The 24595-nt window shown below is 42.6% G+C and overlaps 1 protein-coding gene across 1 annotated transcript in view; it reads left to right on the top strand.

The window, feature by feature from the left end:
* Positions 1–24595, top strand: part of gmds (GDP-mannose 4,6-dehydratase) — a 197669-nt gene that overhangs the window by 77513 nt on the left and 95561 nt on the right. Inside the window, exon 7 of the mRNA XM_044360872.1 lies at positions 1029–1156. Coding sequence (XP_044216807.1) covers positions 1029–1156 — 128 coding nt within the window. The remainder of the gene's footprint in view (positions 1–1028; positions 1157–24595) is intronic.

Below are 24595 nucleotides of genomic sequence, written 5' to 3'. Positions count from 1 at the left end.
ATCCCTATCTGCCATTTCAGCTTTTGAACATAAGACAGAAGAGCCAAGCCAGAGTTAAACCCCCTCAAACTCTAATAAGCCGTTTCAACTAAGATGGTGGCGTTATTAGACATGACACCCTGATATTTAGTGTTGATTTCCATCTGTATAATGCTGTGTTTTGGTTGGAGGATCGGAGCATTTAGTTCGCAGGCTCTCTCTCTCTCTCTCTCTCTCTCTCTCTCTCTCTCTCTCTCCAAAAGCATCTTTCCCCCCGCAGCAGGAACAGAGAACATGACACCGACCCTGAATGTCCTGCCAAAACACCCAAAACGTCTCTAACCCCGCTAACAGCGCAGAAATAGTCATTAGGAGCTCATTTGTTTTTCCCGCAGATAATATCGCCACGTGTGTCAGCTCCAGAATGAGGAGCACCGCCGGGGTGATCTGGCAGATACGTCGGCTAGTCGATGTGGTGCTTCTGGACTGGACACTTCACCGGCAGAGCCAGGGTGGTCCTGTTTGGTTGTCATTTTTTTTTTTTTTTTCTTTGGAACTTCCCTGTTGGTTTTTTTTTTTTTTTTTTTTTTTGGTGTTGATAGACTGATGCTCTAAGATTTGTCTTGGCATCCGGCCCAGATTTGACACCGAAACAGTGAATTAGAGGAAAAAAAAAAATGAGAGAGATGGATTCCAAAAGGATCTAGTGGCTGTAATGTGAGGTGGTAGAGAATTGATTTGACTCAGGGTGTCTTTTTGTTTTAGATTTTTGCTTTGGCTAAAGAGCAATTGGAGCAGTAGTGGAGGTTTTGGAAGGCCTCTGTATGTGTGTGTGTGTGGTGTTGGGGTGTTTTGTAGAGTTAGGGATCTCTCTCTCGATCTCAAAACGTGGAGGCCTCGATTTCATTTATCTGCACCACGTTTCTCTGTTTCTGACTGTGTTTGTGTGTGTTGGACCGAGCTGAACCTCTGTAACATTTATATTCCGTGTAAACTGTAATTGAATTCAGAAGATGCCAACAAAGCATTTTTAATGTATGTGTTTTTAGGTTCAAACTTTGTGACTCGTAAGATCAGCCGTTCTGTGGCGAAGATTCACCTGGGCCAACTGGAGAGCTTCAGTCTGGGCAACCTGGACTCCAAGAGGGACTGGGGCCACGCCAAAGACTACGTGGAGGTAAAACACACACAACCATAACCAGAGAAACACACACAAACTCTGCGTGCACTGCTCGGGAGTTGAACAGGGTTCAGATGTGCACATAGCATTAACGGGGCTTGTTTTCCCAGATCATTTGAGGCCGCAATATGCGATCTGCATGAAGCCTCCTATGATTCTCTGCCAAAAGAGAAACGGAGATAGAGAAAGAGAGGGGGAGCGGCAGGAGAGGGAGAGGGCCACATGCTGTGAGGCCACAGACTGCACTCTGGTTTCCCACAACTCACCCATGTCCCAGATCCCTCCAGGCCCCCATCGCCATTCCCCGAACGCCCGCAGAAGAAAGAGAGATATTAAGGGAATGCCGTGTCCTGGGGACGATGACAGAAATACGGTGTTTTTGTTAATGTAATGGTGCCAGCAGCCAGCAGAGAGAGGAGTGGGGGAGATGAAACGAACAGTGGGGTCGCCACATCCAGGAGCAGACGGAGCTTTCTAAAATGTGTGTTTTCCCCCCCATGCATACGTGTGTGTGTGTGTGTGTGTGCGTTAGGAAGCGCACATTCCTATGAGTGTGTCAAAGTGTGTGATAGGTTAAGGTTGGAACACGTGTGTGTGTGTGTGTGTGTGTGTGTGTGGCTGCAGGGATGAAAGGCTCAACGGGTTGCCATGTCTGACAGCAGACCCCTGACGGCGGACTATGTTATTATTAGGAGGTGATGGTGGCGGTGGTGGCGGGGGGGCATTCTTTGAGATGGGAGCGGAGGTGAGGAGGTTACGGGGAGGGAAGCTCAGTTAAACTGCAGATCACGGTGAGGGGGTCACTGCGTCAGAGCCGGGTGGTAGAGGGACGGGCGGTGGATCACGCTGTTAAGGCGGGGCGCGGAGGCGTCGGTGGCGTCAGCAAAGTGACTCCGTCACCCTGATACGGGAAGGCTGTCGATCAGTCATATCCGATTGTAACCACACTGAATAATTTTTGCCTCCTTTGGTCTGACTTGTTGGAAGTGAGACTGTGTTGGTTAAATGGAAGCACAAAAGTTCAGTTTTAAAAATATATATATATATTTTTCTAAGCATTTTATGCTTTTAGAAGGCCAAGTAGAAAGATAACAGGAAACGAGGGCAGAGCTATCCAACAAAAGTCCCCGGGGCGGTCTCGGATCGGCGACATTGCGGTTTATGGTTGGCGTCTTAACCCCTTAGCCACGGCGGCGCCCCGAACTCACTGTTCTTGATACAGAATCTGTTTGTGTGATGGTATGTCCCCATTAACAGATTCACATCTAATAAAATAAACATTGGTTTTTATAATAATGTGTCAATGTGGTTTTGGAAAATAAACGTCCTATTTATTTTTCTCAGACAGATGTAGGGTGACAGGCATGTGTTAAAAGGACACGCAAAGCCAATTTTAGAAGCACAATTGCATAGAAAGCCAGTGGAAAAACGCCAGTAGGCATGAACAGACACAGGCGGAGCACACTGCGGTGGGGGCGCAACGTTGACAACGTTTTAACGTGAGTGAACAACCCGCGCTTATCACGAACCTGAGACGAGGAAAAAGAAGAAGAAGAACTTGGAGGAAAATGAAGGAAAGAAATTGAGTTTTTGAAATAAGTCTGAGCTGTCACACAAACACACTTCATGCATACACACACACACACACACACACACACACACACAGTCGATTCCTGGTTAGCTACAGCTAACATCTGCACAATCGGTACATTTTCAGTTTGGGGTAAATAAACACAGACTGCACAAACACATCCCAGCGGTAAAAATTGCTGAAATAAAGCAGGTCAAAAACTTTTTGAGGAAAAAAAAAAAAAAAGTTGGAATGAAAGTCATCTATGAATCCAAGCAGCGTTGCTATAAGACATTCAGTTTCTGTGTAACTAGGCTGAACCAATAGATTGAGCTTTGTAAAAACCTGATGATGATAATCCAATGTATTTAATTTGAATGAATTTAACAAGAGCAGGTTTCCTGATTTCAGCTGAACTGTTCTGATGGGTACCGTAATATTTGTAGCAAAGCCCCACCACCAAACTGATGGATAAAATGTGATTTCTCAGAAGGTGTTGTAAGTTAAAATATATATAATATGATTGTCATGCCATATCCCGAAAGTATTTTGTATGGTACGTGCGACTCCATACAGCTGGATGTGTGTGTGTGTGTGTGTGTGTACGTCTAGTGCCTGTCCGGGGCACCCTGCCTTGAGACGCTCCAGGTTTCCTGTGGGAACCGCCGACATTCCAGCTCTGGTGAATCAGGCACCTCCTCGTTGAACGTCTCCAGTTTCGGAAAGCAGCTTTCGGGAAGCCAAACAGAAGCCCGAGGTGCTGAGGGGAACTGAGGTGGAGGAGGAGGAGGAGGAGGTGGGGGGGGGGGGGGGAGGAAGGTGCGGGGTAGGGGGACAGACGCGTGTTTGTGGGACGTTTGTACATTATGCATAAATGAACCATCTCTCCTGCTGGAAGTTCACCCCGCCCTGCCCTGACCATCAAAGGCGGCGACTGTCACCACGACCCCCCCCTCTCTCTCTCTGCCTCTCTCTCTGTGTTTCACTTTGAAATATTCATCCAGGCAGCGTCGGCAGCGCGTTACCATGGCGAAGCCAAACAACTGGCAATTTGTAAACAGAACCATGTGTGTCTGCTTTAGGCTGACAACTGCTTTTCCTCCCTCTGTTTCTCCCTCTCCTCACCCCACCCAGGACAGGGAAATTGCTCGTAATTGGCTGTGGATGGATTGCGGGTGGCAGGAGGGGCGTGCTGTGTGTCTGCTCTAACGACGTCTGAAAGCGTGCGGCTGGCTGGGCATCGTCTCAGCCGGGTATCAGGTGTCCGTCCCAGGCAGGCAGACAGACCTGGAGCTGCACAGCTACTCTCAATGGAACCCTTTATTATTATTATGGTATTACGGACTAGATGCCGGGAGCTGAACGCTTTAGTATAAAATCGGCAGATAAAATAATTTAAATCCTCCTGACCTCATTTTTCCTCAAAGAGGTTAAGCGTTTAAGTTTTTCAATTCTGCGACGGTATTTGAAACACTTGGACGGTCTGCGGTTTTCTGGGATCAGCGATATAGAACGATTTTTTTTTTTTTTTTTTTTGAATCCGAGGATGCGAAGGAGAAAAGGAAACCCACAACAATCACTCACTAAAGCCTCTATCTGAACACATAAAGATGTAAGAGTAGGCCATCTTTACTTAAGGTCTGCCCTCCTCCTCCTCCTTTCCCTCCTTCCTCTCCTCTCAGCCTGTGCCCCCACCCTGAGTTGGCCCATGGTGGGTACAGCTGTTTAACCCCCCCCTCACCCACCCCCTCTACCCCCCCAGCTCCACCCCTTCTGGATGTAGAGAGCCATTTCCTGTGCAGAGAAGAGAGGGCTGGCTGGGAGGGAGCAGGAGCAGAAGTCGGCCTGGTGGTTTTGGCCCTCTCTCTCTCTCTCTCTCTCTCTCTCTCTCTCTCTCTCTGTCTCTCTCTCTCTCCCCTCAGGCTCCATCCTGCCTCACTATTCTCTTTTTTGTCTCTTTCCTCTCCCATCTTATTTTTTTTATTCTCCATGTCCCTCCTGCCTCTTAACCTCTTTCTGTTTGCTGTTTTGTACTCATGAAAAGCTGCGTCACCGGACCGAGTGCTCCACCAAAACCGCTCCTCTCCCTCTTGTCCAGCTCTCGTTCGGCGAGTAGTTACCACCCAGTTACCAGATATTTCCCTCTGACATCTAATAACTGGCTCTTAATTTTCCCTTGACTGGAACTGGCGTTGCTGTTTTCTCACTGCTGAAGCGTACCGGAGTGGGGAAACCGTTGCCAGATGAGATGTGGCTGACCCGCTGACACACAGTCCAGACAAAAAAAACCCTCCTCCCTTGCTCTTGTCTTGTTCGCATATTTATTCTCAAAATATAATTACCTATGAAACTCTGGTCTTCTGTAGGTGTTTTCCTTGAAGCCTTCAGGTGTGTGTGTGTGTGTGCGCGCGCGGTTGCCCCTGTGTGGCGGTAACTGTCTAATTCCTGGCATTGTGCGGAGGCACCGTGGTGACAGGACAGGCCCTTGATGGTGTCATTTTTCACCTCCTTTATTTTTCTTATCCCTTTTTTTTTTTTTTTTTTTTTCTAGCGCAGCTGCCTCTCTGCGCAGTAATGGTTACAGATGAGGCTAATTAGCCAATCACAGCGCAGATCAGGGCCAATCACAGATGATTGATGAGAGTGGTAGGCCATTCATCACATGTTTTTGGCCTGGGAGGTGACAGTGGGGGCAGGGCTCAGGAACCTGGTACAGTAAGCCTGACATTCATGTCTTCATTTTAAACTTTTTTTGCTGAGGCGTTTATCCAGCGACTCGGCATGAAAAACGGCTCATAATATATATTATGTGTATTTTTTTTAAGACGTTAGGACAGGCTGTGAAACTGTTGATGGACAGTGAATGTTTGGCCGTGGAGGTCTGACGTAAGACATGTCAATCATGGGTATTTTTAAGCGCTCTGACTCCAGAGTACAATGAACAAATGATTTGTTATTCTGAGAACACCCTTGGATATATCATCAAATAATAAATATCCAGGAAGGCGTTATGTCAGAAATACGGTTCGATTTTTATCACTTTGGCTTCTTCCTGTGCTGCTGACTGACATACTGGCCGCTGTATGAAACCTGTGGCATTTAAACGCCATAAAGTCTCAATGGTGCGCTCTGCCATGTCGTAGAGGGCGCTGTCCCCTTGCTGCATGTGCACTGTGTTATAGAGAGTGTGTGTGTGTGTGTGTGAGTGTGTGTGTGTGTGTGTGTTATATGCATGCCTGGATCTTTACAGCGGTGATTCGGGGAGCTGATAAATACCTTCGCCTGCTCTGCGAGGTTTTAATAAACACAGCTGGAGTGGTAAAGAGCTAAAAAAGGGATCTAATAGGGCAGAGGAGAGGGAGCGTTGGGTTTCATCACCTAAACCTCCTGACTACAACTACAACTCCGCCAACCCCTGACCCCCTGCTCCCCCTCTAATACACCAACGCTGGCATATTCCTAACGTCATCTCTTGAGATTTGTGTGTGTGTGTGTGTGTGTGTGTGTGTGTGTGTGTGTGTGCAAGCTCTGCAGGGGGGCTAGGCTAGAGTGTAGATCATTTAGTGAGAAAGACTGTGACAGAAGTTACTGTCATGTTGACTTGGCATCCCACACAAGCAGGATGAGTAAACGACAGCAGCTGTGTGCATGCACAGATGTAAGTGTGTGTGTGTGTGTGTGTGTGTGTGTGTGTGGGTTTCGGGGCGTTAATTACAGGTGAAATTCGACCCATGGCCTTAGCAGCAGCTCAATAAACCGGGGTTTGCCCCCCTGTGGCTCAGAGCAATAAAACCTCCTGCAACCTTTACATGTACGAACACACACACACACACACACACACACATGCACGAACACACACACTTATTTCAAGAACATGTACATTTTACACAGAATGATGCTTGAACATAACAAAACATTTCATGCCTTTTAACTCCGATATGCTATCTGATCCCAGGTCTGAAGAGTTTAATTGGTTCATGGAGTCTTGTTTAGAGTGGCCCAACCACAGACTTTCCTTACAGTCGCTGGTTCTCAAGGGGAAGTAGCTGTAACAGTGTTGACTTTTTTTAAAATCTTTTCTCTGATTTTATGTCCTAGTAATGAAATCCTTAAGGCTCACAGATTTTTAAGGAGAAATACCTGGATTTTATAAAAAGTGGCACAAGATTTTATGTCCCCCCCACTCCGCACGCCAATAGTCGTATTCCGCTTCAAGAAAACGCTTACGTCCGGCCTTCACCTAAAAGTTCCTCTCGCTACAAGCACTTCTAATAAAGACTGCAAAAAGGACACTTCTAAGTCATAATTTCTTATTTAAGGATCATTAAATGTTATTTATTCTAACGAAAGACAAATATTCTATTTTCGAGGACCGTTTTTCAGTTTCATTGCTAATGTCAAGTCTTATTTTACTAGTTTTGGGGTTAGAAAGTGTTTTTAGTGGCCATATTTTAATTCTAGTTCCAAGAAATATTATGTCATTTTTGGTTACCTCGTTGGAAAATTTAGTTTGTTTGATACAAGCAAATTACAGATATTTTTTCGTGTTCATACAGTATTTTTTGCACTGGTATTCGTTTTTTTAAAAAGATTTTATTTACCGCTATGATAATAAATACTGATAAATCCCTGGATTTCTTCTACTACATATACTACTTATGCTAAAACCATTTCTTCTCTGCAAGATCAAGATATTTTACCTAAGTGAATAGACAACTCTAAGCAGAAGACTGTTTTTGTTAAGTGGTTGATTAAGGGGTGAAATTAGTAAATGAATGATTGACTCCTTGTGTGTGTGTATATGAATATAAGCAATCAACACACAAGTCGAGGCTCTTGAAATGGGCTGTTGTTAATAAAAGTATTGCACAAACAGGTAGATGGAAGAAAATTGTACTTTCATAAACACTCAAAGAAGATACGTAGGAGGTGACACATGACGATAAGAATAATTAATTGGGTTAGAGGCTTAAAATGGATTTTGAGGGAGGGTATCTTGCCCCATCTGTGTCCAAATCCTAAATCATCCAACATGGGTTGAGTGTTTACTGTGGCATGGTACCAGCGGGACAGGGAAAGAGGCGCAGAGCAACGAAATGTTAAGATTTTCACAGTCTAGATAATTTAGAGGTGAGGGAAGATAAATGGAAAAAAAGGGATTGTGTAAAACTGACTCCCTCTCGCTGCTCTAACAATAGAAGAACAGATAACAGTCAGATCCATGACCGAAGAGATTCTATGGTTATTGCTTTTGTGAAGGGGGCCACAGCAGGGTTACATTGAGTGTGTATGAATGTGTACGGGCCCAGAATTTCAGCTGGAACTTCTGCTTTTTTTTTTTTTTTTTTTTTTTTTTTTTTTTATAAAAACAGAAACCTGACCCAAAAGGTGTCCTCATTTCTGGGGTGAGATTCAGGGGTTTTCAGGGGAATGTCTGTCGTTCTTTCACTCCCTCTGTTCCTGTTCTGTTCATTTCTCTCTGACCTCTCTGTTCTCCCTCCAGTCGGTATTTGGCAGTACCGTACAGCTGCGGGTGATTGGCTGAAAGAGTTGGGTCAGAGCTTGTGATTGGCAGGGACACAGCTGGTGAAGAGAATGACAGAAGGGTTGATGGAGGCTGGAATGTCTTTTCTGTGCAAAGCAGGCGGTTTTTTTTCTACAAAACAAAATCAATATTACAAGATTATAATTTTTAGGTATGTCCTTGTTTTTTTTAATCAGTCAGTCAAACTTTGTTTATTTAGCAACTTTCAAACAAATCAAATGCAATTCAAAGTGCTTTACGAGCGATTCACAAAACGTAGGATGTTGAAAATGGATTTTGAGACTAATGTACACCAAATCAACCAAAAGCTTAAAAAAAAAAGTTAATTGAATAAGATAAGAACAGTAAAAGATGGGTAGTTAAGATAATAATAGAGAAATAACAAAAGATAATACAAGCAATAAAAATAACAATATAAAATAAAATAAATAAATACCACACAAAATAAATAGATTATAGTAAAACAGTAAAATGTTGATAAAATAAGATATAATAAAATAAATCATAATGATCAACGGTTAAATGTTTATAAAACAAAATACAATAAAATAAATAATAATGACAATAATAAATAAAATAAGTATAAATAGTAAAACCATAAAATTATAAAACACTACATAAAAGCCAGACTAAATAGATGGGTTTTTAGTTTACGTTTAAAAAAAAAAAAAATCAATATTTTCCGCTCCTCTCGGATTCTCTGGAAGCTGTTCCAGCGGCTCAGAGCGTAACGGCTGAAAACAGCATCACCAAATGTTTTTGTTCTGCTTTGTGGAACAGCTAAAAGAGAAGAACCGGAGGATCTGAGGGGCCTTCCTGGTTCATAAACCAAAAGCATTTCTGAGAGGTAGTCTGGTGCACGGCCATGTAGTGCCTTTTATAAACTAATAAAAGAATGTTTAAATCAATACGAGAAGTGACAGGTAACCAGTGTGAAGACTCTAAAATAGGCATAACGTGTGCTCTCCTTTTGGTGTTAGTCAGCACTTGTGCAGCAGAATTTTTAATTAATTGCAGCTGATTTATTGGTTTCTTCAGTAGACCAGAAAGGAGAGTGTAAATAGTTCAGCATGTGAGTTATTGGTAGTTAGATAGTTACATGAGCCTTGAAATTAAAATCAGAATCCAAAATGACTCCTAGATTTCTTGCTTCCTGGCTCAGGTTGAGTCCTAGTGTGTTTAGTTTGGAGGCCAGTTTCTCTCTTGAGCCTTGGAACCAATGATCAGTACGTCTGTTTTATCCTTGATGAGCTGTAAAAACTTCTGTGACATCCAGGCCTTTATATCTAAAATACAGTTTAAAAAGTGAGTCAATGAGCCCGGTGTCATCAGGCACATAGAGCTGAGTGTCATCAGCATAGCTGTGGAAAGAGATACCATGTCTCCTGATGACACTGCCCAGTGGCAGCATGTACAGATTAAAAAGTAACGGTCCTAAAATTGATCCTTGTGGTACCCCACAGGTAGAGTGGTCATCTACAGATAAAAAGAAAATTTTCTTCTACAAAGATATGAGGTAAACCAGTTAAAAATAATTCCAGACAGACCAACATGCTCTCTTAATCTATCTAAAAGAACACTTATCCACAGTATCAAAGGCAGCACTCAGGTCAAGATTTGTTCTGATATTGTGCACTAGTTTTATCATGGCTGTTTCTGTGCTCTGTGTGATGTGTCCTAAAACCTGGTTGAAACATTTCTAATTTAGTGTTTAAGTTGAAAAACATGCTTAGCTGATTAAAAAACTAGTTTCTCTAAAATTTTGCTTAAAAATGGGAGATTTGCTGGGTGTTAAAATATTCAGGTTCCCTTTCTTTAAAAGAGGTTTCTACTAAAGTAGTTTTAAAATCAGTGGGGAAGACACCAAACTGTAGAGAGTAATTTATTATGGCAAAGATGTCTTCATATATAGAATTAAAAATAGTTTTAAAAAGGGAGGTACGACTGTACAGAGGATATAGGTAAAGAAAGATTGTGTTCATTGATGAAGTCATCGATGCAAATTACTGTCGTTTGCTAATGCCCTTATATTAAAAAGAGCCATTTTAATTTCTGTCTGTTTTGCAGCTGAAAATGAGTTTCTGTCTTTGGGAAATATAACCAAGTTATTTATGTTTGGCCCCTTTATAGCTCTGTTGGCAGTGTTGTGTCGAGTTGGGAGGATGGGTTTTATAGAGTGAACAGGGGTGGGTGGCTTAGGTAGTCATGGTGAAATACATTGCAATATGTTGTGGGCGAGCACCTGAGAGCTCCTGTGGTTGGGGCGCAGTCCATCGTGCTTAAAAAAAAAAAAAACGCAATATAGCCCCAGACAAGATCAAAGTCGTCTATAAAAATGACCTTAAATTTGTCACATGCAGTTTTTAGCCATGAATCTAGGTAGAACAGACGACTAGAATTTTTCTATGCCCCTTTTGTAAGTCGGTAGGGGTGCTGAAATTGCAATGTTTTTCCAGTTGCTTTAAGGGTGGTGAGAAAAGTTTTAAAATGTTCCTTTAATGTTTCAGACTCGCGGTGAGAAATATTGTTGCTGCCAATGTGTGCCACCACAGTACTCACATTACCGTGTTTTCCAAGCACGGCTGGAAGCTGTGTGTTGAGGCCCAACACATGGGCTCCGGGTAAACAGTGGACTGCTGCAGCGGTTCCGTTAGTCGGTGAGAGCCCCCCGATCGATGGAACCACCGATCTCCACGGTGGAAGCAAGCAATGGTATGGCGGTCGAGGGGACGAGTCCGGGCTCAGCGCCGTAAAAAATGGTTTTCCAGCCTTAGCTCCAGATGAGATGGAGGATTTCCCCTCTGTCTTCCTGCCTCTGTCACCGACCCTTTCCACTGATGTTCCCTTGGGCATTGTGTGGAGCAGGAGGCCACTGAGCATCTCACAGCAGCTGCCATGTCGGTGGTCAGTGGTGGAAAATGCTCCTTGGCCAGTGTTTCCAGACAAGGAGCGCTGAGTTTCGCGTTCCCATGCCAGCTGATCCAATTAAAACCATGGCATTAAGTGTCCTGAAGTTTCGATGTCGGCGTTTAGCTCTGTCATTTGACTAAGGCTGTCGCAATAACCGCAATATTGCAATACCATGCTATAGCCAAGCCAACTGCGGTGGAATGGCAAGCGACTGCCACAACCGCGCTATGTTCATGTTTTTTATTTTTGAGGCTAGGCCCTTCTTGTTTTACACTTCACTTCATGTTTACTGAGTGTTAGGCGGCTCCCTCGGTCCAGTCTGTCTCCGGCGGTTTGAGAGTTCTCGCTCGTGGGTGTCCATGGAGCCTTGCGCGAGCTTACCGCAGCTAGCATCCAGACTCCGCTTAAGGACACTCAGCATGTAGGTCAACATTATTTCCCGCCACAACACGATTTAACGTGTTCTCCGTGTTTGTCAAGTACTGCTGCTCCATTCGGCCGACACATAATCAGACTAACATACCTTGATTTTCACACACACACACACAAAATGGTGCTAATACCGCATATGACTGCATACCGCACTGTTGAGCAACCCTTAATCACCACAGGGGAAATTCCTTCACCGCCCTACATTTGACGGAGTCTCATGTGCAAATCAATCCGCTTCTCCTGCAATTCTTCTATTTTATTGCATTGTGAACATGTTAAACATACTTGCTAAACATTAGCATGTTAACATTGACATTGTGAACATGCTGCAGCATATTGGTGTTAGCAGTTAGCTCAAAGCACTGCTTGTAAAGCCTCACAGAGCTACTAGCACAGCTGTGAGCTCTTTAGTCTTGTTCATACTGTAAATTCTGAAATCTGAGAATTGTCATTTGAACATAATGCCAGCAGATCTTTTTGTTTGGCTCTATGACATTTGGTGTGTTTTTGTCATCTGGTTGTAACTGTTTTTAAACCTTCTGAATGTTTTAAATTCATTACCTTTGTTTTTTTTTAACAAATTAACCAATCTTCCCGGTCAGTGTTTGTGATCTTTTGGGCTTACAGCTCCCCAAAATGAAGTGAGTAGTACTCATTATCCCCTTTTACAGGAATAGGCAATGAGTGTCATTAAACTTGACACAAATAATCACTTTACTTTCCTGTTTCAAGGCTGTTTCACTCAATAAAAGTTTGGAAGTCAAGAGCCTACAAAAATAATGCATCAAATCATTTTCCTCCTTCAGTTTAAGAATTACTTTTGGAAGTTGTCATGTAATTTTATGTCAGATTTGACATTTTTATAGCCGTATTGATTGTGAGAACCAATCATTTTTAAATAATTGGAACCAAAGATTAATAACATATGCAGTACATACACCAATGACCCTTTTCCTTCTGAAATAGTAGAAAACACCCAAGTAGTGCTTGTCTTTCACTTTTAAGAACAAACTAGAACAAACTCATACCAGCTGTGACGGTTCTGCTACAAGGATTGTCTTTCTGTCAGTCTTTTTTTTTTTTTTTTACAGAAGAGAGGAAAAGTTGAAAGTCGTTTTCACGTTGGAAAGAACTTTCTGAATGTATGGGAACCTCTACTTCGCAGTATGAGCCTTTCCCTTTATATTTTATAGCCTTCAATATTAGGAATATATCTTTATAATAGTGAAAATAAGAGAAACAAGCAGGCCACTGAGCTTTAATGGTACTCCAAAATATACAGTGTTGTTTTTCTAAGTTTGTATCGAGGTTTGTGTGTGTTTGGTTATATATATATATGTGTGTGTGTGTGTGTGTGTGTGTGTGCGCCCTGCAACAGCTGGCTGTCTCTCTCAGACTGACAGGCCTAAGCTCTCCCCTGCTGGGTTGAGGATGAAAGCAGATGCTCTCCTCCTTCTTCTCCCGCTCTGTTTTTCTCTCCTTTCTCTTCGCCGCCTTGTGTAACCAGAATCCTCAGCTTTCATACGGAGCCTGCAGGATAGTTTGCACCTCGGAGTCTCATAGAAAGCAGATACCCGCATGCACACACACACACACACACACATACACATACACAGACTGGCAGGCAGATAGACAGACAAACGTACATATGCAAAGACAGACGCACGGATAGATGCACATTATTCATATGAGGGAGGAAACTTCATGCAACGGAGAACTCTAGTCGCAAACTTCTTCTTTAAACATTTCTTTATTGAATTTTTCCAAACTATAAACAAAAAGATCCAAACATTCAAAAAGACAAACAACAAATTACGCAGATTATTTCCATCTTCCCCAAAACCAAACCCGACCGACCCTAACAGGCTATGACAGTACAATGAAAACACAAAATAATAAAGGGATAAGAAAAGGAAACCAAAATTACTCAAAAAATACTTATAGGCTCAAACCATTTTTACAAGTGTTACATGTGAAAAATGAACACCATAGTTCCTATAAAGCCTGTTGTTTCCTGTTACAAAGAAATTATAGTGCTTCCCTCTTCATGCCAATTGTTGCTTTTTGTGTGTATTTGTTTTGAAAACCAAGAAGAAGGAACACGAGCCAATCACAGTCCTTAAATGATAATGAATGTGTACTCAGACAACACGAGTTAATGTGAAGTTTTGAGTTCTGCAACTGAATTTGTGTGTTTGTCTCGTAATGAAAAAACATTTCTGTGCTGCTCGCTGTGCTTTTGTGGTGAAAACATTTTAGCTGGCCCCGTCCGGCGGCCCGCTGGTTAAGATGCATGCCACATAACCACAACATTCACGGTTCGATTCCGGCAGCGGATCCTTGTTGCTTGTTTTTTCCCTGTTTCTTTCTCCTCTCCAAAAAAATATTATAACAAAACAAAACAAAAAAAAAAAACCTCAAACATTTTAGCAGATTTCTCAGAAAACCTAAAGCGGCGCGTTGAAAATGTTTCCTTATTGTTGCCAGTACGTTATAGTCTCAGTACTGATGTCAACAACTCTTTTTTCTGCACGTTTCTTTGAAGGATATAAACATTTTCTTCTTTTAAGCCAAACTTACATCACTTCAGTGTTTAATACTTCTTATTACAAAGGTGCTGAGCAAGAACTTCCACCTAAAAACTGTATGTATAACAAACTACAACAAAAATGATGTAAATCAAGAAATATGTTGTCAAGTAAAAAGAGGACAAGTACAAAAATATTCAAAGTCACGAGTCATTACTCAGAAAGTGTTGACGATGCAATATTCAGCGGATAGAAGCTGAGGCTGCCAGTGATTATTGATGTTAACACGCTACACTGACTTTCACTGTATTTATGTAGTTTATAGATTTTCAGTTGTCTTGATTTAAAACAGGAAACAAAGACCAGAAAGTCTATTTTTCAGTGCGTCGTCAGGCTCTGTTGTCCTGCGGTTCGGTGCTGTGTTTGGACAGGTTTGTTAGGTGACGAGTGTGTGTGTGTGTGTGTGGGATTTGACCCCCCCCCCCCCACACACACACACACACACACAGATCAGCAGAGAGTCATACCTCCCACCTGGACAGAGGGAGCAGAGCAGGAGGAGAGAGGGCAGGAGAGGGTGAGGGAGCAAATTGATGGGCTTGACGTCTCCAGAGTAGGAGGGGAGGTTGGGGGGGAGGTGGTGGGAAGGTTCGGTACCCTGCTGAGGGTTTAATAGGCTGGGGCAGCAGGGAGAGTGATAGCTGGGGGTGTGTGTGTGAGAGAAGAACTGGAAACAAGAGGCAGTTTTTCTTATAGATTATCTAAAATATAATAAATAATAATATAAGTATCAAAGCTCCAGCAGCTCTTGTAGTATCGACGGCTGCTTTATTCATCGGTTTAAGACAAGTTTGCTTCACTCGAGACCACAAACCCGCTGCTAGACCCACACATGTGGCGTGTTAATACACCGATCGTCTGCGGTGTTAATATGAGATTAGTCATCTTTTTAGGTTCATACTTATCATATTCACGTGTTCTTTGTTAAGTTTTGTCTGATGACCCCGATGAAGACCACAGACCAGAAACAGACTGGAACACAACACAACAAGTGTTACTGAAACTTTTGATATTTCGAGATTGCTTCCATTCTCCGTGCAACTTACAAAACTATGTGAAGTGGTGCCAAAACGTCTGCTTTACAAAATATTCATTAGAATATAAAATTTTTCCCTGAATTTGGCTCCAAATTTCCATTCCCAAGTTTCCATTTAAAAAAAAAATAATAATAATAATAATTGATTCAAGCTTGGTAGAAAGTGTTCATGTGGCAGAACTGCTTGTCAATACATGTTTTCATGCACTTTTTTTAAAAAAGGTATAGTTTGTATGTTGAAATCCTGAACATGAATTTCTCATTTTGTCTACAGTAACTAGTGTCATTCTCCGGCTTTTTGTGTATTCAGTGAATGGATATCATTTGAAATCTTTAAACTGTGGTGCAGTTCGGGTACAAAATGGCAAAACAATGCTATTTTCAATACTTTGAGAGCTGTATAAACAAGTTCTACAAAATGCTTCGGTAAATGTTAACACGAGGCGAACAATAACTTTTACGCAGTGTGAATGTCTTCTGTAGAGCGGGTTGAATTGTTGTTGAAAGGTGTTACACAAATAAAGTTGCCTTGCCCAAATAAAATAAAAGTCTGTCGGCAAAATTATGATGTAGTTTTGCAGAGGAGTACTGAGTGATGCCAGTAAATCTTTATTGAATGGGACTGAATTGCATCGAATAGAGAGAGAGAGAGAGAGAGAGCGCAGCAGTAGGTAGGGAGTCCACAGCTGGCCTGTGAAGCTGAGACACTCCCTGATCGGAAAGCACAAGTGTTAGAGGCACCCTAATGCAATAATTCCTCCCAGGCTTGTGTGTGTGTGTGTCTGTGTATGTGTGTACTTTTACTCTGTCATACAGAAAAGGCTGAGTCTGGTGTAGTGACATTTTAGGGAGTATCGGTGCGAGCGAGCAAGCGAGCGAGCGAGGGAGTGAAGTGAAGCGTTCACTGGTCCAGCAGACAGGGACTGATGGAGTGGAGGGGATGTTTGGGGGTCATCTTGTTTTAATTGTCTGAGGAGTCTGGCCTACTCTTTGGGACTGGAATGTGTGTGACCTCCTCTCTCGTTCCCTCACACTCCCTCTGTGTGTCTCTCGCCCCGTCAGCCGGTCGAGCGGCTCGTGGGAAGATTCTCTGTCCAGACTGCAGAATATCGAAAACCGAGCCAAATATCACAAGAGCTCAGTCACAGTCTCAACTCTTTTCCTCTCTCTCACAGCTTTTCCTCTCTCTCTTGATTACATTTTTGTCTGACTGACTGACCCCCTTTGATACCCAAATCTTTGGCGTGCTTGTGTGCGCATGAACTCGCACCACATGTATGTAGGAGCGTCGATATTACTCGCTCTATGAGAATAATGATCTCTTTCTGCACATCTGAAAAATATTTGTTTACATGTGCGTTCATGTTTGTGGGATGTTGTTTTCCTCTTAGATTTTAATACATACTGTCGTGCCCCTGCTGCTTATTTTCCGTTGTTTTTGTGCTATCTGTCTTAAAGGGGACATAATCAGGGTTGTCAAACTTAGAGAAACTCCTACTAGAACAATAGAAGACATTATACAACTGTTTTCACAGGCCTAATTGTTGTGTTTACTTCTCAAGAATTTCATGTGTAAAACGGATGTAGCGCCCTTTGACAGAGTAATAATTCACTAACCTCTCTGGTTGAAAGTTTCAAATCTGTTTCGTTTTACGCAGCGTCGCTGTCGGGTGTGGTCGTAAATGTGCTGTGTCGCCACACCCGACAGTGATGTAACAGTGTTGAGTCTACCTATAGCAAGGTGAGAGATTCAACTACTGGAGGTCAGAAAAAATAAGAATTCTAGGAGGTGTTGCGTTACTCTTTAACCCTCCTGTTGTCCTCGGGTCAAATTTGACCCGTTTTCAAATGTTTTTATATCAGAAATATGGATTTCTTTCATCTAATTGCCTGAAAATCACATGAACGGTTCCACACCACACACTTTGCAAGTAAAAATAAAATTTATAGAATCTGTGGACTTTTGTCCTCCCGGGTCAAAATTGACCCGGAAGGACAAAAGTTGCGTGGTTGACGGGAAGACAACAGGAGGGTTAAATCAGTTGTGTTGCACAAGTAGAGAGAGAAGGTCACTGTCACAAATATGTGAGCTGAGAGGTTTGATGAGGCCAAAAAGTTAAGTTTCAGAAATGTTTTCATTAGTATTATTATTACCACAGATAATAATAATACCAATAATACCATAAGCCGATAAATCATAATAGCAATCCTCGTTAAATAAACTTATTGTTCTGAATGGTATTTTACACCAGGCATGTATTTTACAGTGTGTGGTTTGTAATAGACAGCACTCTCCAGGACATCAGATCGATAGATGGATGGATTTCTTACCTGTTGCTCACATAACAGCAGTCCATATACTGTAGCTGCTTTCCAACATTTTATCAGCTTTTATTTCTTTTCCTTTATACATGCAGGGTTCCTTTTTTTGGACCATGTGTCGGTGTAAATGTTTTTTTAGCCGTCAGGTTAGCCAAAACAAGCGTAGGTATTTGGAGCTGCTGTAATTGGAATTGAAACGACTGAATAGCTCGAGTTAAAAGTGAAAATCAACCAAACCATTGTAGAGAATAAAATCTGTTCACTTTCAACTATACTACACTATATATTTTAAGGTATATATATATTTATTTATTTATATTTTATGTCTAATATATTATTTAATCAATTGCAGTTATAGAGTATATATAGAGTTTATGTATCAAATTCATATTTGTTCCTGGTATTTTAATATTTTTTTTCTTTTAGCGACTCAATCTTGCATTCTTACATACTATTTTACTGTTTTTGTGCTGCTTTTTGTTAAAGGGTAATTCAACCTGGACTCTATTTCCCTTCATTTGAGGTCTAAGTGACTAATGGGGACAAACATTTTTGGAATTGGTCCAGTAATGAGTGAGAGCACTTCAACCAGCAGCCATGAAACAGGCTGTAATGTAATCCCTGGGGGTAAGCGTGCCCATCAAAGTACGTCCACTAAAAGTGCTTGTTTTTGCCACTGACAGGTTCAGATTGTTATTATAAGTGCAAACACAGGAACTAGCAGCATTCTGGCTAACTGCATAGGGAACTACATCCAGGGTAGTTTGCACGTCGGTTTGTTTACATCTGAGGTTGTGGATAACACAGCATGTGTTCATACTAGAGAAGTAGTAACTTAGTAGATGAAATAAAACGGTTCATGTCTGCAAGTTTCCACATTGCAAGGATAAAATGACCAGATTACTGCTGGACCATAGAGACTTACATACTGTAATTCCTCACACAGTTACATATTGTAATCTCATTTTTCTGACTGTTTGGAGCTGAACGTTTGGTCCGGCCAGCCTCACTCACTGAGTCCAGTTGAATCTGTGGAGGTGAAACAGTCTCCAGGACGACAATGTTGATCAACGCTGTAAATCCATTTGTAGTAGTTACACAGCTGGGATTACTCTCATCTGTGGACACTTCTAGATTTTCCAAGTCTGGCAGCAACGCGTCCGACTCTGCAGAAAAAGTTTTTTCCTCTCCAGTGACTACAGGATCACCAGCAGTTTCTCTGAGGTAACCGTTAGGTACGTTTCCTGATGGTCCTGTTGCCTCCATTCTTCATTTTTCCCTCTTTCAGTTGTTTTATCTCCTCTCTGTTTACTCAAATAAATACAGTTGGCCATTCACAGTGAAATGACTCATGATCATCCTCATAATAGTCCAGGGATAATCCGTCATTTCACTTAGTTTTTATGTTTCAGTTTTAGTTAGCCATAATGATGCTACAGGTGGCTAGTTCCTGTGTTTACTTTCATTGTCAGACACTTATAATAACAATCTGAACCTGTCAGTGGCAAAAACAAGCACTTTTAGTGGATGAGCTTTGACGGGCACCCTACATCGCAGCCCGCTTCGTGGATGCCAGCTGATGCAATGTCTCTCAAAACGGGACTAATTCCAAAACTTTTTGTCCTCATTAGTCAATTAGACCCCAAATGATGAGAAAATCCAGGTCAAAAAATACTGGAATTACCCTTTAAGTCGGGTTTGCATTAAGTTTTTTTGTTTTGTTGTTGTCAAAAGACAAGTCACAAAAACTGTCATTATCCTTTAAGGCCATTTTTAACAACTCTCGGTACAAATATCTTACACTGCAGAAAGTCTCAACAACAGGTGTGATCATAAACCTGAAAAAAACCCTGCATACCGTCGGTCACTTGTTCTCCTTTTATTTATTTATTTTTTTATTTCATCAGGTGAAATTCTTAAATTCTATCTCATAAAGACCTGAGAACCAAACCGTTGTAAATGAAGTGAGTTTAAGTGTGGAGGAATTTTCTGGTTCCTTTTTAAATCTTTAAATCTTTTTGGCAACTTTCAAACCCAAATGTGGTCCTGCAGTGAATAAACAGAAAAAAACCCCTCCGCTATTCCACAACCTCTCCTTTGTTTCTAACCTACCGAAGCCGAATGAAGGCAGACCCCCAACGGTAGCACCACCCACCCTATTTTACTTCTGTTGCCAACCGGGGATATAAGGGGCAAAAACCAAAGAGTCTAAGGATGAGAAAGAGTGTGTTTAAGTGTATGTGTGTGTGTGCCTGGGATATGAATAATGTATGAGTGGCAGGTCTGATTGATGTGGGGTATAGGGTTTCCAGCCAACCAGTGGAGGGGCCGTGCGTTCGTGTCCAAACCCCAACACACTGCACAGCCGACTTCAAAGGGTGTGGTCTGGACTCACTCATATACAAACACAAACTCTTTCTCCATCTCTCTCTCTCTCTCTCTCTCTCTCTCACCCACACACACACACACACTCAGATGCACTCACTCATTCAGTCACTCTCGGATACACTTTTGCTTTTACACACACACACACTCTCAGAAACTCACACGAATACACGTTTGCCCACTCTCTTTCCACACAAATGTACACACACACACACACACACACACACACAGAGTCTGGACTTCCTGTGCTCCCAAACAGGAACACACAGGGTGCTGTGTGCTGGACGGTGGGTCTAGGATTTGGGCGGAGGGAGGCCTGGCTTTCCACACCTGTGTTTGCAGCAGTAATTAGAGGCGCATGCTATTTCGGGGGCGGTGAGCGTCGGTGCGCTCGCACACACGCTCTGAATCACACAGAGAAAGCTCTCAGTGGCCGAGACGTACGGTACACGTAGACTGGTGTTTGCCGTGCAGCAGCTTGCGTTTTCTCTCTGGTTAGAGAGTGTGAATGCCAGTGGAAAGCTCTAAATGGCCTGTAAATACAAACAGTAATATTTCCAGTTCCAGGCCATTAAAGAGCTCATCATGGTCTGCCCACGCAGGCCTTTATGACATGACAGACAGCAGAGCTCCAGGATATTAGCTCACCATGCAAAGCAACACATTCGAAATGAGGAGAGCCGCTCGCACACTGTGTCACGTCATCATGTGTCTCATTTGAAAGGATTAGGGTGGGATTATTTTACTTTTTGAAATATTATCAACAAATTTCATTAAAAGCCCAAAACCATCAATAAATCTGTCCTGCTAACAATAATTCTGTGTGTAACCATAACCTCATAACTTATTCTTCCATGCCATATAACTCCTTCCGTGTCATCTAAAAACCATTAATGGCCCGTCATCAAGATTTTCTTTTTCATAAACGATGAATCAAATGACTGCATGAAATGTAGCTATGCGGTGCTTTTTAGCCTCTTTCAGCTCATAGTTTTGGTTTTACAGCAATATAGCGCAGTCTCAAGGCTTTCATCAAGCTCATTTTCAGCAGCAGCAGGCAGCTGTTTTTTAGCAAAAGGACTCTGATAAAACCTTAATGTACAGTACCTGTCCAGCACCAAACGACAGACAGAAAAAGTTAGCGACTAGATGGTGAAGAAAGTGGAACATCTGGCAGCGCCAGGAGGCGGTGGAGACCAAAGCAGAGCTAAAGGAAGGGTGAATAATGGACTCCTGGTTTCTCCTAGATGTGTAAATGTAAATGAAGATATATGTCACCCATTGAAATTGTATGTATCTTAACCCTCCTGTTGTCCTCGGGTCAAATTTGACCCGTTTGTTTTTATATCAGAAATATGGATTTCTTTCATCTGATTGCCAGAAAATCACATGAACGATCCTATACCACACACTTTGCAAGTAAAAGTAATGATCACTACTTTCATTGAATTTTGGGTGTTTTATTAAAATTTATAGGATCTGTGGACTTTTGTCCTCCGGGTCAATTTTGACCCCAGTTGCATGGTCGACAGGAAGACAACAGGAGGGTTAAAATATGTTTTGGAGGGCATACACTCTATATGCCTTTGGTTTTGTTTTTTTTGTTAGACTTATTGATAATAAATAACTCCATTATAATCCATTAAATCATCACACAACACAGTATACTATGTGAACTTGACACAATAATCTTGACACAGGGTCTCCTTATTAGACCAGACTTGGAGCTTTCAACTACATCTCACGGTCTTCATCAGCATTTGCTCTGAGCAAATTCCATTTGTGGTCTTTATCATCCACTGAAATGCAGTTGAAAGCCCTGAAAAAAAAACTAGAAAGCTGACCTCAGAAAGTGGATTATTTTGTCAAACTACTATCCAATAAAAAACAAAAACGAAAAAAAAAAAAAGGTTTGAGGTTTTGGGGTAAATGTGCACTGTTCACCGGTCAACTGCAGAGAAGAGCTTTGTGAAGTTAATTATCTTCGTCAGCCTCCTCAGTAGATAATCACACATTTGTTATAGCATCTATTCTATTCTAAATTCGTATCTGGTGTATTTTTGAATCCACGCAGCCACGTGGCCAACACATGAGAGACTACGCTGCCCACCTCGAGGCATGTCACACCAGTCCTGCAGCTCAACATCTCAAGGAATAAAACAAGCATGACAGGCCGTGACAGTCACCAATCTGCGAGGTCTATACTTTGAGGTCGCGCTGGTTTTGGAGAGCAACGAAGCAAGCTATTGCGCCGTGAAAAATGTAAGATTTGTAAAGACGGGGAGTAAACACAGTCAGGGTGAAACGTGCTTATTCATTCTCTTTTCCTCCTCGCTCCCTCGCAATCTCGTAAACACATGCGCACGGTAATTACGTCTCATTAGAGAGCGCGGGGCCTTTCATGTAGCTGCTGAACATGGCCACCATCTCTCCCCTCTGGCCCACAGACATAAACAAACACTTCAGCTGGCCTGCCCCCTGGAGCCATGGAGCCTACACTCCACAATGGAGAGCTAGGGATTCCCCTTCACCATGGCGCATGTCCCTACTTCTCACTCCACAGCAACTCTACCCACGTCTTTTTTCTTTTAAGGCTCGATCTGCCTCACACTTTGCCTCCGTTCTCGTGCTTCTAAAAAAGACAGATGAACAAACAAAGTAAGAGAGTAATACAGTTGAAAACAGAGAAGGAAGGAGGGAGACACAAGTCAGAGAAACTGCCTGACTGCTGTGGGTCGGTAATGATATAATGAGAGGACTTCAGTTTTATGTGGGTGGCTCTTTTTATAGCGACTGTCAAGACAAATGTGCAGTCATTCACTTTGATTGAGTGAGTGAGTGAGTGTGTGTGTGTGCGCGCGCGCTCGCGCATGTGTGTAAATGCGCACGACTCACAGCCGCGCGCAGCAGCTCCATGCACGTGTGTGACGGGAAGCTGACTAAGGGATCGAGAGGTGGGTGAAACAGAGATGTGGAAAGGGAGGGAAAACCGAGAGAAAAGGAGGGAAAATGAAAGGAAAGGATGTGACCAGAGGAAAAGTAAAAGGGAAACAGAGAGGTGTCACTGGAAAAAAAAAAAAAAAAAACGCTCAGCCCCTGGCGTCGAGCTGAGGGTCAGAGAGAGGTGACGGCCCGGGTCAAAGCGAGGTCAAATAAGGTGCAAAACCAGTAACTCTGGTGCAAGTTTAGAATGAAAACAAACCGCTGCTATCACTACAGGTCATAGACAGGGCCTCCCCTCAGGTTACACACACACAGACACACACACACACACACACACACACACTCTCATATTGCTGGGGCCACTTAATTAAAAAAGAGATCCCTGGCACTCCCTTTGAAAGTCCCACCTTCTAAAAGCAAATACACAGCACTCCATCGCGGCTGTTTTAATAAGGATAAAGTTCAATACGAGCAGCGTCGAGTGAAAGCCTCATTGTGGTGGAGAAAGAGCCTCTGAACGCCGCGTCAGTTCTCTCCTCATCCATCAGACCAACACCTCGGCGCAGCATTTCCTCACCAATTACACGCAGGTCCCCAGGTCGGACCCCGACGTACAAAAACGCGCAAGTGCACACACACACACACACACACACACACACACGTCTGTTGTTTTGGTATAAAGTCTGTAGTCGTTTATGTCGTCGCAGCGTACAAGTGTGTTGGAATGTGTGTAAAACAATATTAACACAAGTACAATGTATCGTTTATTATCCTGAACTTGTTCCTCAAACTGCCCCCATGGCATATTGCAAACATGTGTGTTTGTGCATGTCAGCATGTTTGCGAGTGTAAGATATCTGTGTGTGTGTGTGTGTGTGTGTGTGTGTGTGAGCTTGTGTGCCGTACAGGGACGTACGCCTGGTTTAATATCATAAGCCTGTGTGAACGTGGATCTACTATAAGTCTAATAAAAAACAGACAACATGAGGAAGCCATTTGGCGTTGTGCGATGAGGGAAGACAAGCTTTCAGTGCTGTGACCCAACAAATGTTTCCATTCCATTAAAGCCATCAGGCTTGTTTGAAGTGGACGGGTTGGGATGCTGTCTCTGCCACGCTCAATAGACTACAGGCAGCTCTCAGCGGGCCTGGCGGGAAATGCTGCTTGAACCTGAATCCCCCCCCCCCCCTCCCTCCTTCCTCCTTCCTCCCCGCCTTCCTCTCTGTACCTGGAGTTGTACTCGACTCATAAAAAACACAATCAGGTTGTTAAATGAGGCAGTTCTGCATGAGTAGGGAGCTCTAAATGGAAAGAAACAAGACAAAGGCAACGTTCATGAGTTGGACAGGTTTTTAGCCTGTGACGCTGCTGCATCTTACAACTGGATTCTATTACTATAAAGAGTTTATTTACTCCCACACAACTGATGCAGATGCTGATTAAGTTCATGATATAATAAAAAAAAACCTGCATTACAAAGTACTTAAAGGGGTAATTCCAGTATTTTTCAACCTGGACCTTATTTCCCATCATTTGGGGTCTAAATGACTAATGGCGAAAAAAAAATGTCTAATTAGTCTAGTATTGAGCAACATGGCTTCAGCTGGCAGCCATGACACAGGCTGCAATGTAATCCTTGGGGGCAATTGTGCTCGTCAAAGCTCATCCACTAAAAGTGCTTGTTTTTGCCACTGATAGGTTCAGA

The sequence above is a fragment of the Thunnus albacares genome, chromosome 9 (genome assembly GCF_914725855.1).
Source record: "Thunnus albacares chromosome 9, fThuAlb1.1, whole genome shotgun sequence".
NCBI lineage: Eukaryota > Metazoa > Chordata > Actinopteri > Scombriformes > Scombridae > Thunnus > Thunnus albacares.
The sequence above is the reverse complement of the archived record's forward strand: the minus strand, read 5'-3'. Positions and strand labels throughout refer to the sequence as shown.